Source organism: Micropterus dolomieu, linkage group LG20, assembly GCF_021292245.1.
Source record: "Micropterus dolomieu isolate WLL.071019.BEF.003 ecotype Adirondacks linkage group LG20, ASM2129224v1, whole genome shotgun sequence".
Lineage (NCBI taxonomy): Eukaryota > Metazoa > Chordata > Actinopteri > Centrarchiformes > Centrarchidae > Micropterus > Micropterus dolomieu.
Window position 1 is genome coordinate 15,342,018 of NC_060169.1, and position 14,320 is coordinate 15,356,337.

The 14,320-nt window shown below is 40.5% G+C and overlaps 1 protein-coding gene across 2 annotated transcripts in view; it reads left to right on the plus strand.

Moving 5' to 3' along the window:
- Positions 1 to 14,320, plus strand: part of acsf3 (acyl-CoA synthetase family member 3) — a 32,158-nt gene that overhangs the window by 13,997 nt on the left and 3,841 nt on the right. For both annotated transcript variants that reach the window (XM_046032445.1, XM_046032444.1), the window contains exons 5-7: positions 1,288 to 1,385; positions 1,518 to 1,644; positions 13,830 to 13,964. In XM_046032445.1, coding sequence (XP_045888401.1) covers positions 1,288 to 1,385; positions 1,518 to 1,644; positions 13,830 to 13,964 — 360 coding nt within the window. The remainder of the gene's footprint in view (positions 1 to 1,287; positions 1,386 to 1,517; positions 1,645 to 13,829; positions 13,965 to 14,320) is intronic.

Consider the following 14,320-nt stretch of genomic DNA (forward strand, 5'->3'; position numbering starts at 1 on the left):
TCAGTCTTTAATCAGGACCTGCCCAGTTGTTTATTGGGAGAGCCTTAAGGCAGGCACACACACACACACACACACACACACACACACACACACACACATTCATCCTTGTACTTCTATCCTTGTGGGGACTGTCATTGACATAATGTGTTCCCTGGACCCTTAGCCTATCCTTAACCATCACAACTAAAATGTTGACCCTGATACTAACCCTAACCTAAACCTAATTCTACCCTAACCCTCGAAACCAAGTCTAAATCTTGTTCCGGTCCTCACTATGTAGAAAGCGCACACACACACACACACACACACACACACACACACACACACACACACACACACACACACACACACACACAAAAGACCACTGAGACCTTCTGCATGCATTCCCTGTGTACTCTTTGCTATAATTACTTAACTCAGGAGGTCACACTTGCAAACACACAAAGATGGAGACTGTAGGTGATGTCAGTACATGTGGGAACTTTCAATTTGCAACCCATTTTGGAGGTAACACATTCCTTATTAATAGTTTCACTTAAACATTGCTGCAGCTCACAGTTACAGTGAGTAGTAACAGCTCTCATTGCATTTCATAATTTGTCAGCTCAGTTATAAAAATTTTATGCAACTGTGCTGCAATAAAAAGCCTTGTCAAGCACTCAGCAGTAGTTAAGACTGAAGTACAGTCTGTACTTTTTCTTTTTTTCAGAAATAGCATAAAACTGGTGCAAATTGTAGAGTAGTTATTTAAGTTGATGGTTATGGAGGTGCATGGAGTGTTATTGTGTGTGTCAGAGGAGTGCGATATTGTGAATTTTGGTTTGACTTAATGCCGTGGATTCTGTGGACTCTCTTGATTAATTGCAATGTCATGGAGTGTATTCTGGGCCTGTTATTTTGTCTTAAGAGTCAAATGTCCAAAGACAGTTGTCTTATTTGGAGTTTACTTGTTGGAGAAAACAGCTGCATCAGGCATTGCCCAGAAATCCCCATTACTGTCCAAGTAAGCTGACTGGTGACTGAGACGAATGGCTTTCAGTTTAGTGTTTTACAAGCTCAGCAAACCATTTAGTGACCAACTATGCCCTGCAGACAGAGGCCAATGCCATCTTGGGGTAGTAAACTCCCACTGTGGTTAGAAATCCTGCACTAAAAGTTGATGACGATCCCTCCATTGGTTACTGCCCGTATAAGTGGACAAAAATTATACCATCTTGATTTCAACTGACTATATTCCCTTTGTACTCATGGGTTTTTTGTGGGTGTTTCTGCTTCATTTATTATCAGGCGCTGTAGGGCTGCCGCTTCCTGGTGTGGAAGTTCGGATTGTTATGAATAACACAACCAACACCACAATTGTGGAGGGAAATCACAGAGAGACTCAGGTAATCAATGAATGAATAAGTTATAAGCTGATTGTTCTACAGACAGGGGATGAAAAACAGAATTATGTCAGACAGTAGTGTGATTGAAGATGGATTTCTTCATCTCTTCATTTCTCTTTGAATATATGGCAGGTACGTCCAGGTCTGGAGGGGAAAGAAGGGGAGCTACTAGTTCGTGGCCCATCGGTCTTTAAGGAGTACTGGGGCAAACCTCGAGAGACCAGAGAGTCTTTCACTGATGATGGCTGGTTCAAAACAGGTACCAAACGCTCTTCTCCTCTCCTCCTCTTTTTCTTCTTAACTCACACTTCAGCACTGTACATGCACGCACACATTCACACTCAAATGTGTGTACTGGATGTGTGTGTGCGCACATTTTGGGGGACTGTGAGGGAGTGATAAATGGACTGTGTGTGTTTTTGGTGCTGCAGGGCATTTTTCCTCCTAAGTGGTTGTGACTGCTCAGGGTCTTGAGAAACCAAGTATTGCTCTCTAGCTCTCTTCCTCTCCCTCGTTCTTGTGTGTGTGTGTGTGTGTGTGTGTGTGTGTGTGTGTGTGTGTGTGTGAGGCAGTACACATGGAAGATGTCATCAGAGGCTGTCTCCCTGCAGCCCATCATCCCCCACTCCCAAAAAGGACCTGTAGTTTACTTTTAATTTTCATGTAGACAACAGGACAGAGAACAGCCAGAAGCAAAAGAGTGAGGAAAGAGCTGGAAGTATTGAGCTTGGAGATGTGGTGGTGGAGGGGTTAGAAAGAGTCAGCTACAAAGGGTGGCATGTAAGGCTCCCGCGAGAGTGGGGATGGACAAGGTGGGGATGTGGAGCTTGTGGTGGAGGGGGAGGAGTGGGTGAAAAGAAGCAAGGAAGGAGCAAGTAATGGAGAAGCAGGGCGAAGCAGTGGGAAAGCGGTGCAGAGTGTGTTTAATTGGCTTTGCAGGCTGGAAGGACAGAGATCCAGAGCACAGCACGCTGCTGTCACACTCCATTACAGCCACCGGCCACATAATGAGAGCCTGTGCAATCAGCTCCCCACAGACCAGTCCCTCAAGCCACACGCACACACACACACACACACACACACACACACACACACACACAGTGGACTACTCTATAGGAAGCTATCAAAAACGTTCCTTGCCCACCCACCTGCCTATGTTCCCTGATGCCAACTTAAACACCACACACACACACACACACACACACACACACACACACACACACACCCACACAGGTATGAAGTGTGAGGAGATTTTTGGCATCCAGGTTTCCAGAAGAAAAAGTTGTTTTATTTTTTGCTTAGACAATTTCAGGTGGTATTTAAAGCACCTTCAAAGCTCAACTCATGTGGTTGACTCAGCAGTTCAAATGTTGAGCAACTGAGTTAGAAAATATCTAGTTCTTTGATTGAAAACTCAAAGGATTAAATAAGGAATCTCCACCGATTGTATACATCAAAGTACCGTATCTGTAAAAAACGTTGCATAAATCTGATAAATTTCCTCAGTATTGGTTGGTCTGAAGACTACATGTTTAAAAATAAAAATAAAAATCTGGGGAAGTAGATGTAGAGAGGAGTGAGCTTACCAGACCTCTGTAGCCCACTCCTCATCTCTGCTTGAGGCTAGTGGCTCGAGGCTGCGTTTGCCGCTACTAGAAACCTCTGACTGAACATTCTGTATTCAGGTTACATTGTGGGTAATGTATTTGCGTGTATTTTTTTGAGGAACTTGTGAACACTGTGAGGACATAACTGTTCCCGGAGAGACATAGTTAGAGAATGTAACTACCCATAAAACCAAAACTTGTAGTTTTTAGATTTTGGTTTGTCCTGTAGACAGAGGGAGCTTCTTGGAAAGGTATTTGATTTCCCTGTGCAGGCCCCCTTTTTATTTAAAAAAATTAATTAATCATAACCAAACAATAATGGGGTAACAATGTAAATTGTGTTTTGTTGTTCTTTTTCATATATTTTGTTTGACATATATATATTGTTGGACAGAATTCAGTGAGTTTGTTCATTTACTCTTGCATCATGACCCTTAACAAAACTTGACTTTATTTATGCAGCACTGCATTTGTAATTTAGCCAATAAAATCACAGTATTACAGTTAGACTCAATTACACATTTGTGCAAAAGACTTTCATAATGCCCTTACAACACTGTAAATCTTGACAGAACCATATGACGTTTTATCAGCGAAACAATATGACAGCGTCATGAAAACAGCTTAGTTAGAAAATGTTGCCTACTTCCGTCATTATAACTGCACTAACAGTACAGAGTCGTCACTCATGAAAAAGCCACATATTTTAAGTGCTGCTGTAGTTTGAAACTACATTTGAACTATATTTTGTTCATGCTTGAGAGGCTGGTGTCTGAATCTGGTCCAAATCTTCCTGCCACAACAGATCAATTGGCCAAAAAATAAATCACTACAAGACACTACACTAAATATTATAGGAAACCATCTGGAAAGCTGGCGATGCTAGCAATAATTAAACAAATGATTTTGCAGGTGACAGTGACCAGGAGAGTGGGGTGTAACGTGGCGGAAAAAAGGAGGGGAGGGTTAGTTTTGGGTGTATACTGCACTTAACCCTCTGTTTAGCTTCCTACCTCACCTCTTACACTGCTTTTTACCTTCACACCTGCTCCCTGTTTCACACTCCACCTTTCTCTCTAACACTCTGACTCATCCTCATACTCCATCTCTGACTAACTCTTGGCAGATCTCTTGTCACCTTTCGACAGAGCTTTCTGTATCTCACTTTTTCTACATCCTTTAGGATTTGACCTTCATGACAGAGATGAAAAATGAAAGGTGTTCAGCACTAGACTGCTTTTCATGTACCTTTTTGGACTTAAAAAAGTTGAGTACAGTTTAAATTAGCTTACATGACTTTCCACTTGATGCTGAGTGATGTACTTGCCAATAACAGTAATACAACACATGATAAACTGAATTTTCTGTTTAATTTATGTATATTATTATATACACCTTCAACATACAGTAATTCAATGCTGCGATCTTTCAGACCTTATCTTCAGCAAGATAATAGTCAGGTTCCTATTAGGAGTTGGGTGCATCGAGATAAACAGTTAGTGGTGCTTATTCTCCAGTCTGGTACCAGTAAACCATTGCAGAAGAACTAATGAGATGACGTAATTGAAAGTGTGCCATTTATGTTTGTTATACAGTATTTATTCATTTGAGGAATGTTACAGTCTCCCACACAGATGTTTTTGGCTGCTAGTTTTTCATCTCCTCCATGGGTCTACAGCTTCAGTGGACATTAAGTCCATATGCTTCACGTATATCATGATTTATTCACTAAGTCCGCTTCCATTGTCACATTTTCTTTTTATCAATATGTCAACTGTCCCACTTTAGCCAAGCATAAAAACTATCCGGCATTTCCACTCAGGTTGTTTAACGTAATAGAATTGAAAATGCGGATAAAAACAGGTGGATGGGAATGCACTTACTGTTGCAGAAAGTCATGTTCCCCCCTGTTATCCAAAGCTAGATTAAATAAAGCACTTCAGGCTACAACATTCATAACCTCAAAACTCCATTTTGTGATCAGCCAGCAGAACTGCACTGGAAAAAAAAGAGATTTAAAATCCATTGCAGTTGAAAACATCTTAAAACCCATTCTGTTTGCACTCTGCGGCTGACACTGAGTGGAAGATGAAGTATGAGAAGAAAATCAAGCTGAGGGGGGAGACTGACAGGCCAATTGGAAGAGGAGGCGAAGGAGAGATGGCCAAGAAAAAGTGGACTGTAGAAGGAGTGTTTAGATCAATAAGTTCTCAGCTGGTGAGAGGTGTCTTCTCTACTGCGAGCGGGTGCTGCGTAGCATGACTGGCAGCTCTATAGGGAAGCTGTCACCTTCTCCTGAGTGCTCTCTCTTTCCACTCATCTTCACAAACATCTCTGAGCACATTGATCCCCTCTCGCCTTTTTTTTTAACCCTTGTTTTGTGCTCGTTCTGCAGTACAGTCTGTCTGCTGTCCAGAGCTACAGCATGAGTTCAGCTCAAGTTGACAAGACCGCAAGGGCGTTTGTTGTTAGTTTTGAAGTACACGGGTAAATACAACAAGTCGCGGGCAACAAAGCGAAAGATAATGTAAAAGTGGTGAGGTAGATTTGGGTTTAGTCGGTGTCTATCAACCAAGACGGCCCGGTACTGCTCCTGGAATGTTTTATGGTGTTCTGAAATAAACCATAAATAAATGAATGAATACATAAATTAGTAAGGACTTGTGGGAAGAGAGGGAAGCTTGGGCATTAGCAATTTTTCAAATTTTGCATCTCAGTAATAAATAATGGAAGCTTGGTTGCAGCAGGCAGTGTGGAGGAAGCTGTGTTTGGGGGCTGAATATTAACCCAGACTTATCTGATGTTTAATAATTTACTTAATTAACTTGAAGAGACGCCGGCTCATGGGCAGAAAAGTTAACAAGGGGGTTAAATCATTGTCGCTTTACCGCCGTTTCACACTCTTAAGGGCTTATTATATGGAACCTACTTATGTGAGACAACTGAATCCGGTGAGATTTACAGAAACCTTTAATTTGGCAAAGCATGAGTGTTAAAACACATTTGATTGAGTATGTGAGTGTTCGCCCTCTTGTTAAACCGTGTGTGTGTGTCTGTCTGTGTGTGCTTGTGTGCAACTGAGAGAGTAACCCCAGCTGTAAAGGTGAGCTTCAGGTCTGCGGGGTAAATTCTCTCCACAGACAGACAGACAGACAGAAGCGTGGGCTCATATCCTGCAGAGCCATCAGTAGTAATTTGTGCGTGGGCCTTTTGCTCCCAGCTGCACTCTCCTCTTCCCTGCGTCCTGTGTTCCCAATGTCATATTTCACCCCAAGTCACACTGTGTCCTCCTAACTCCAATGTCAGAGCTCCCTGTGGGATCCACCAAGTTGTTCATGCCACCCATCCCTTTAACATTTACAGTGAGGTGTCCATGCATGGTGGTCCTGGTTTTAATTTACACCAGTTGCTGGTAAATGTAGTTAAACCCTGCTTCGTGTGAGCCACTACTCCAGGTGTTCTATTTACCCTTCCTTCTTTGCTTCCCTTCTTCCCTCATTCATTCATCTGCTCAGGTAGAAGGCAAAGTGACGAGAGGTACTGTGATTTCAAAAGTGCCAAAAGCAAAACTAATCTGAGTTTTGAAATTAGCGTTTGGGCTTTATAGTTGACTGTTGTTTTCTGGAGTTGATGTGTCTTGGCTGACTATCAGATTTGTGTGATTCAGTGCAGAGTAGGGGCATGTAAACGGCAGTTAAGTGGTGTGCTTGATGAGCATGGCAGATCTGAGACAGACATCAATCCTCAAGTTCAGCTTGTTATCTGCTGGTGGAGAGGCAACCCAGCAAGGAATATAATCAGTAACATTAACATAAAGCAATTCAAGCTCCTTTAATTGCATTATATTAAACAAATTAGATCACTCATCCAAGTGCAGAGTGCTTTCTTGTACGATATTAATTGCAAAAAAAAGGAGCTGTGACAAAAGTTAAGGATGATAAATAATGTCAGAGCTGAGATTTCACTGCTTGGCTGTCTGTTATTTATCCTCATTAACTCTTCCATCTAGTCACCGGGGCTTAAATGTGGAACATTAATATTCATATATGCTAAGTGTTTACAGTCGCTCTGAGAAGAGGCACGACTCACATTTAGACCTCTCTCATCTTTGTGCAGATAAGGCTGTCCTCTCCACAGTGATGGAGGGCACTCAGCTTTAACCTGCAGTGTGAGAGTTTAGGTTGTGCTGAATGTGGTGAAAGACTGTGACTCCACTCACAGAGAAGCATCTCCTCACCAGGCTCACTTTAAACACTTGGGCGATGCTAGTGCAGAGACATGTACGTATAAACACTACATGGCTGTCAAATAGTATCTCTAAAATGTCCACTTTTCTGAAGGAAAAACACTTCTGAGTTTTGGTCGATGATAGGTAATTTTTTAGACTGTTCAGTGGGTTTTAAAATGTTTGCGTCGCCATGCCAGAGGTGTGTGCAGAGATGGTGTGTTCTGTCGCTTAAGTGCACCTATTCAAAGATTAAAATACAGTTATTGCCTACACAGCTAATGCAACAGCCACAAGAACTGTAACGGGTCAGCTCCAAGTACTATTCTTGACTTAGTGGTGACTGTCAATTGTGAAGACAGCACATACAGTACCAGGTCAAAGAGAGGTTAGCTAAAGATGTACAAATATCACCTTTACAACATGTTGACTACCAGTGGTGAAGGAAGTATTCAGATCATTTAAGTAAAACTACTAATACCACTCTGTAAAAATACATAGTGTAAAGTCCTGCATTGATAATGTTGCGTAAGTAAGTGTTCAAGTATAATCGGGAAATGTCTCATGTGATTGTTTCACTATTATATATCTTAACATTATTATTACTAATGTATTGATGTAAAAGCAGCATTTTTTACTTTTGTAGTTGGTTGAGGTGGAGCTAATTTGAACTGTTTTATATAAAGCTGCAACTAATTATTTTCCTTATAAATTAATCTCCTATTTATTTTTTTGATTAATCAGTTTGCTTGAATGACTGTTTGTAAAATTTCAGAAGATAAAGAGACTTTCACAGTGTTCGTTTTGTTCAACCAACAGTCTAAACCTCAAAATTATTAAAACATATATGTGAAGTTGGAACTATGAAATGTTTTTTCATAAAAAATCATTATCAGAATAGTTCATTTTGTCAATCAATTAATCAACAGATCGTTTCGGCTGTACATTTTCATATGTTTTTCACTTTGAATTGTAGAGAAACAGAAAGTGGTATGAGAAGAAAAAGTACCTCAAGTTTGTACTTAAGTACAGGACTTAGATGTACTTAGTTAGATATTGCTGTTGACTACACGCTATGAGGACAGCCAGGTGACTCTGAATTTATGGTTTGCGATTACCTTAAACATTAGACTAGAACCTGGTTTCACAACAGTTATACAACAAGCTAAGAGATGGAGTGTAAATCACTCACTGCTGTAGACTTGTTTTTTTGAGACTTGTTTGTGTTGTTTATTTTTAGAGATTTGGCTCGACTGGGAATTGTCATGTTGTCAGAATTAGGAAAGGACACATCTTCTTTGTTCATTTGTGAAGCGTTTAAAATAGCTTACTTAAAAATGTCAGTAATTTATGGCAGAGCCTCTTTGATGTACAAGTAGTTAACATTTATTGGTCACGCAGATTTCTTATTTCCTCATAACAGTGATCAGAATCATAGATATGTGGGTTTCAGAGTGAGGCATGTATTTTTATAATGTAGAAGCTCATATTTATTAAAGACACCCACTTGACTCCCTGGAATAGGATTTTTTTAGCCACATCCTATTCATGGATGAAAGTGTGTTTCTTCCTTTTTAAAACTGCTGCAGTCTGAGTTTGAGTGTGCAGTAAGTCAAAGCCAGAATGAGATAATAATGTGAATGTAGATGTGTTTTCATTTTATTGCTCAAAGTGCACTTTACAGGAGGCTACATGCCAGCCACATCTCCAGGGTTGAGTGGGGTGTGCACACAAAAACAAGTACATGGTACTTTAGATCAAGGTCGGACTCAAATCACATTCAATTACAAACACTCATAACGTTTTTTTTCTGTCTAGTTCAATAACAGCAGAAATCTGTTATGGGGCTGGAAGGTTGCGACAAACTAATGGGTGACTTCTGTCATCTCCACAGAAACAGTTTTTGTGCATTTTGAGTTGTCTCGCTCCTTCCCTGACACCTCTAGCAGCGACGCTAGAGGCAGACAGGCTGAAGTGTTTTTGTGATGTTGGCCTTTTTCATATGTCACACTGCCCTTTTCTTCCACGCACTTTTTGTCTAAGTCTAATGTCCAGACTATGTGTGTGTCTGTGTGCCTGTGTAATTTTGAATAGTTTTGTGGACTAAGTCCTCTACAGTTAAATTTCTTTTGTAAAGGAACACGTGTGCACCCAATCAGAAATTTAATTTAGAACGCAGGACACTAATGACAGCAATTAATGAAAGAATGATAATAATAGCCTGTAGCTGCTTTTTGAACCAAATCATAGTTCACATTTTCGGAGGTAATATAAATGGCACAGTACCTGGCATGGAAGCAGCACAGGGGCCATACCGCTGCCCTGCTAGTTCTAAGAGTTTGTTGAGTGGACACTCTGGAAGAGAGAAAAACTGTTTTTTTTATGGGCCCAGCCTCCATTCTAATACAGCCAGGAGGTTCTTACCTGTCTGTCTGCGTGGGCTGAATTAAAGCTCCAACCTGAGCACATCACATGTAGTCTTAAGATAGAGAGTTTTAAATATGTCTTATGTCTATGTAGTAGTCTTGAGAAACAAAAGATGAAAGCATGAATGAAGGCCGATCAACAGACTTCTGGTAAAATGTCACACTCCAGCAAGAATTCCTCTTAAGGCAATTTTGTATTACTCTGAAAAAAATGCTGTTGCTGGAATAAAACAAAAATGTTGATAATACACTTCTGTGCACAATGCTGTTAAGAAAATGATAATTAATGGCTTGAAGTAATTAAGCGTTGATTTTCTGAATTTCAATTACGCTGTAACAGAATGAACTTTTCTGCAGATCCAACTAATGTCCTTTTTTGTTTTCTGAAAATCATTATGGAAGTTTTCTCTGCCCTCCATCCTCCGGTTAAATTCTTGATCTGTTTTTATTTATTTTTTTTCCACACTGTGTGCCTTCACTTTCTTTAATGCCTCAGAATGAGATGAAAGCCCAGTGCAATTAGGCTTCTTATCGTTTTAATTAAGAAAGCCATTCGGCCATATCTGCCTCCAATGCCATAACACATAATGTCTCTGAGAGTCTCTGATGCCTGAAGTAGTGTTTGTGTGCGGGTGTGTGTATGTATGTACTTTGTGTACATATAGTACGTATGTGTATAAGCTTGAGTGTGTGTGTCTGTGTGTGTGTGTCCTAGTAACACAGTTCCCAACAATCTCTCTCCCGCCCTTCTTCCCTCTTTTATCAGTCTGTGTTCTCCAATCACTATTCCCACTTGTGCCTCTCTTCAAACATGCTGTTCTATCCCTCGTCATTTCCTCCTCCTCAAAGAGACAAGGTCAAAGAGTCCTGTATAAGTGCTTCAAACTCAATACAAGTATGTTGTCTGAGTGTTTCTTTTCAACCCCTTTGTCAAACATTGCCTCATAAATGCCGTTTCCTTCTTCCACGCTTAAACATTTGCAGCCAAATGGACAAATTTCATGGTATTTTTATTTTCAGCCCAAGACGAGAGTGACATGGCTTTAACCATATTATTCCTACTCTTTATTTTCTTTTAAAAGAGGAGGAGAGTAGGGGATACTGTAACTACCCTGTTAGTGGTGTTAACACCCAACCAAGCTCCGCTACTCCCCCCCTCTGCTCCCTAGCCCCTCTCCCTCTTCTCCCCTCCTCTGTTACCCTGGCCTATCAGTGCGGAGCAGTGGTCTGTGAAGAAATTCCCAATATCTAAATTTACACACTGTATCAATCTTGTTTAATAGACTGGAAAGCTTATAGCGGCCGTGGCAAGCCGGCAGAGAGGGCAGCGGTGATAAATTGTCGGTGTGCAGGCGACAGCCGCCCGTGATGTATAATGAAATATTTATGATTTATCCCAGCTAATAAACTGAAATGAAGTGCGTGATGTATGGGAACAGATGGGCCCTCTATTGATGCTGAAGCGGAGAGGCAAGAGGGGGAAGAAGAGACGGGAAGATAGGTGGAGAGAAGGAAACAGGAGATGTGATGAGAGATGCTCCAGAGCTAGTGAGAAAAAATGGAGGACAAGGATGAGACTGGGAAAAAAAACAAACAAACAAAAATCATAGTTGTGTGTGTTTGGCTCACACTAAAGGAGAAGATGAAAAAGTAAGAGTAAGATTGACAGAGGGATACAATTGCAATAATTAAATAATGTAGTAAAGGTAAGATTGAAGATGGCAGTATAAACAGACTTCCATCAAAATATGATTCTTCTCCTAGAATTCTTCATCTTGTTGATTCCCGGTAAGACAGGGCCGGTTGTTTTGTTGTATTGATTTCGTATTTGAGGTGTAGACTTGTAGACCTGCTGCAGAGTCTGCAAAAACGCACAGCGTAACCTGGAAATATTCCTAGCAGGGCAAGGCAGGAAATGAGTCTAAAGTGTACTAGTGAGCTAACATTAGCTCGATTGCCAGCAATACATATTAGGCTAGTTACCTCACCAACTCACTGCTACCAGCCCAAGTGTTACAGCTGCTGATTCACAAACCTGACAGAACACCTGTCCACGGTTCACTGGCTGATGCTTCTGAACCACTTTCTGTGGATGGTTGGCAAGACAACAACCATGAGAAGATAGATACCACTCACATATCTGTCTGTTCTAAATGAAGCAACAGGAATTGTTTAATCTGTACAAAAACCGAAGAGTAATTCTTTATTACTTTATTAAAACTGTATAAAAGTTATTCTTTTAAACAATTTTACAAATCAAAGTGCTCTGATAGGTCAAAAATACTTTCCTCCCCCACCCCACCCCATGAGGGAAACAAATACAAATGCAATCACCATTACAAACAAAAACATCTAACTCTCAGCAAGAAAGTGAAAAAGCGTACCGTGAAACTTAAATTTAAAGCCGAGATACGTTTGATACGTTGATTAATAGCCTAAAATTTATACAATATTCCTACTGGTTTAAATAAACAATTTGATAGTATTTCTTTGTCTTTATTGAGCAAATATAGGCAGGTTGAGTTCTGTGATTGAAGCAAATAAATGCCTGTGCAATTAATTGAAGTTTTACAGTAAATCAAAAAATGTCAAAATATTGCTTTATAAATACCAGCCAAAACCAGTCTGTTTAATTTACTAAATATTTTTACATTACATTATATGTATTTATTTAATGAAATTTAAAGGTATTGTTTGATGTAAAAAATATATATTACAAAAACTGTCTTGTATGTCTGAAAAGGGTTTGTAACCAACATCTTGTCTCTATAATTAAATAAGATTCCACATATAAAAACTGTCATATTTAATAATATTGACAAATTAGCCGTAAAACTTGTAATTGTGGAAAGTTAACTCCTCCTGAGTTCATTAAACCCACAAATGAATCCTGAATGAATTATCCTCCGTGTCCTCAGTGGTAGTGTAGCTACTGCCTATCCCTATCCCTGACCATTGTTGACCTCTCAGCCACCACCTTTATTCAACCGTCCAACCTTAACCTCATCACAGTGTCTCGCACACTCACACACACACATCCATTCCCTTCTCGGTCTCAGCTGTGGACGCACCACCTGTAATAATCCAAAAGGACACCTTCCTGTTCCCTCTTTTCTCCTCTCCGCTCCTTTCCTCCTCTGTCCATTTTTCTCCCCCCTGTCTCCCTCCAATCATCCATACTGACCCATTTCCTCTGCTCGTCGTCCCCAGGCCCAGCTGAGCCCCTCTTCCCACATACTGTACTCATCCTCCCCCACACCTGTCCCCCAGACACCTACGTCTTTGTGTGTGTGGAGGACTCATCCATCCACTGCGCTCTGTCTTGAACACACGCCTGCTTGCCAGGGCGGCTGTGGTTCAGGAGAGAGAGTGGGTCGTCCACTGATCGTAGCGTTTGCAGTTCAATCCCCAGCTGCTCCTGTCCATATGTCGAAGTGTCCTTGGGCAAGACACTGAACCCCAATTGCTCCATGCATGGTAGTTCGCCATGTATAAATGGGTAAATGAGAGGCAAAATTGTAAACCTCTTTGGAGTCCTTGTATCTAGTCATAAATATATAATATGTAATATGAATGTTAGGTTAGGTTGTCTCGTGGCAAGCACAGCTCAGAATATGCTTCAAGCAATGAAAGAGAATATACAAGTTAGTAGAACAAGCTAATAAATTGATGATTATGCCAGTAAGTAAATGGTCAAACTTCAGTGTTTGCCATGCTAGCAGCATCTCTATGTATAGCAAAGTCCGCATTTGGTCCACCACTTTGGTCTGGACTGAAATATCTCAACAACTATTGGATGGATCACTGTGATAATTGGTACAGATATCCATGGTGCCCAGAATATGAATCCTAATGACTTTGGTGATTCACAGACCTTTCCTGTAGCGCCACCAGCAGGTGTCTTACCCTAATGCCATTGCAGCATGCTGACATTCACATTTAACTCAAAGCACAGAGTCTAACTACAGCCTCAGTCACACAGTCACTGGCAAGGCTGTAGACTCTTAGTTTTGTATGAAATTACAAAAACACCAATGCCAGTTCACAGATTTTTTTTCAATCAATCCATCCATTTTCTAACCTGCTCTTAAATAAAGAAATATACAAATAAATAAAATAAAAAATATATATGGACCATAACACTTTCTGACTGGATTTGTGCTGCCTTTCTCCTTGTGTCTTTTAGGAGACACAGCTGTCTTTAAAGATGGTGTGTACTGGATCATGGGCCGCAGCAGTGTTGACATTATCAAGAGTGGTGGCTACAAGATCAGTGCACTCGAGGTGGAGCGTCACCTACTGGCTCATCCAGACATCATAGGTAAGAGTGATGTACAGATTTAGTATTTAAGAAGGACAAGAATGCATTTTTCATTGTTTTGGCTCTTTTCTGTTACACATTGGATGTGAAATGAAATGACTTTCAGGGTAAAGTGTCATGGAATTTCAGAGCATTTACATTAATATTACGTAAACACTATAGCTCTTTTTATGCAGTATATTATCCCCCAATTTGAGACAATGAAATAGGACAGTGATCCTGAACATGCAAACAACTAAACAGTGGAATGGTCTTCACTGTCCCCTAGATTTAATAGACCATTTAGAAAAAACATACCACACTGTTTTTCTGATATGTATGTAAAAACCCTCTAATTAAAAATAAGAGTCAGCACT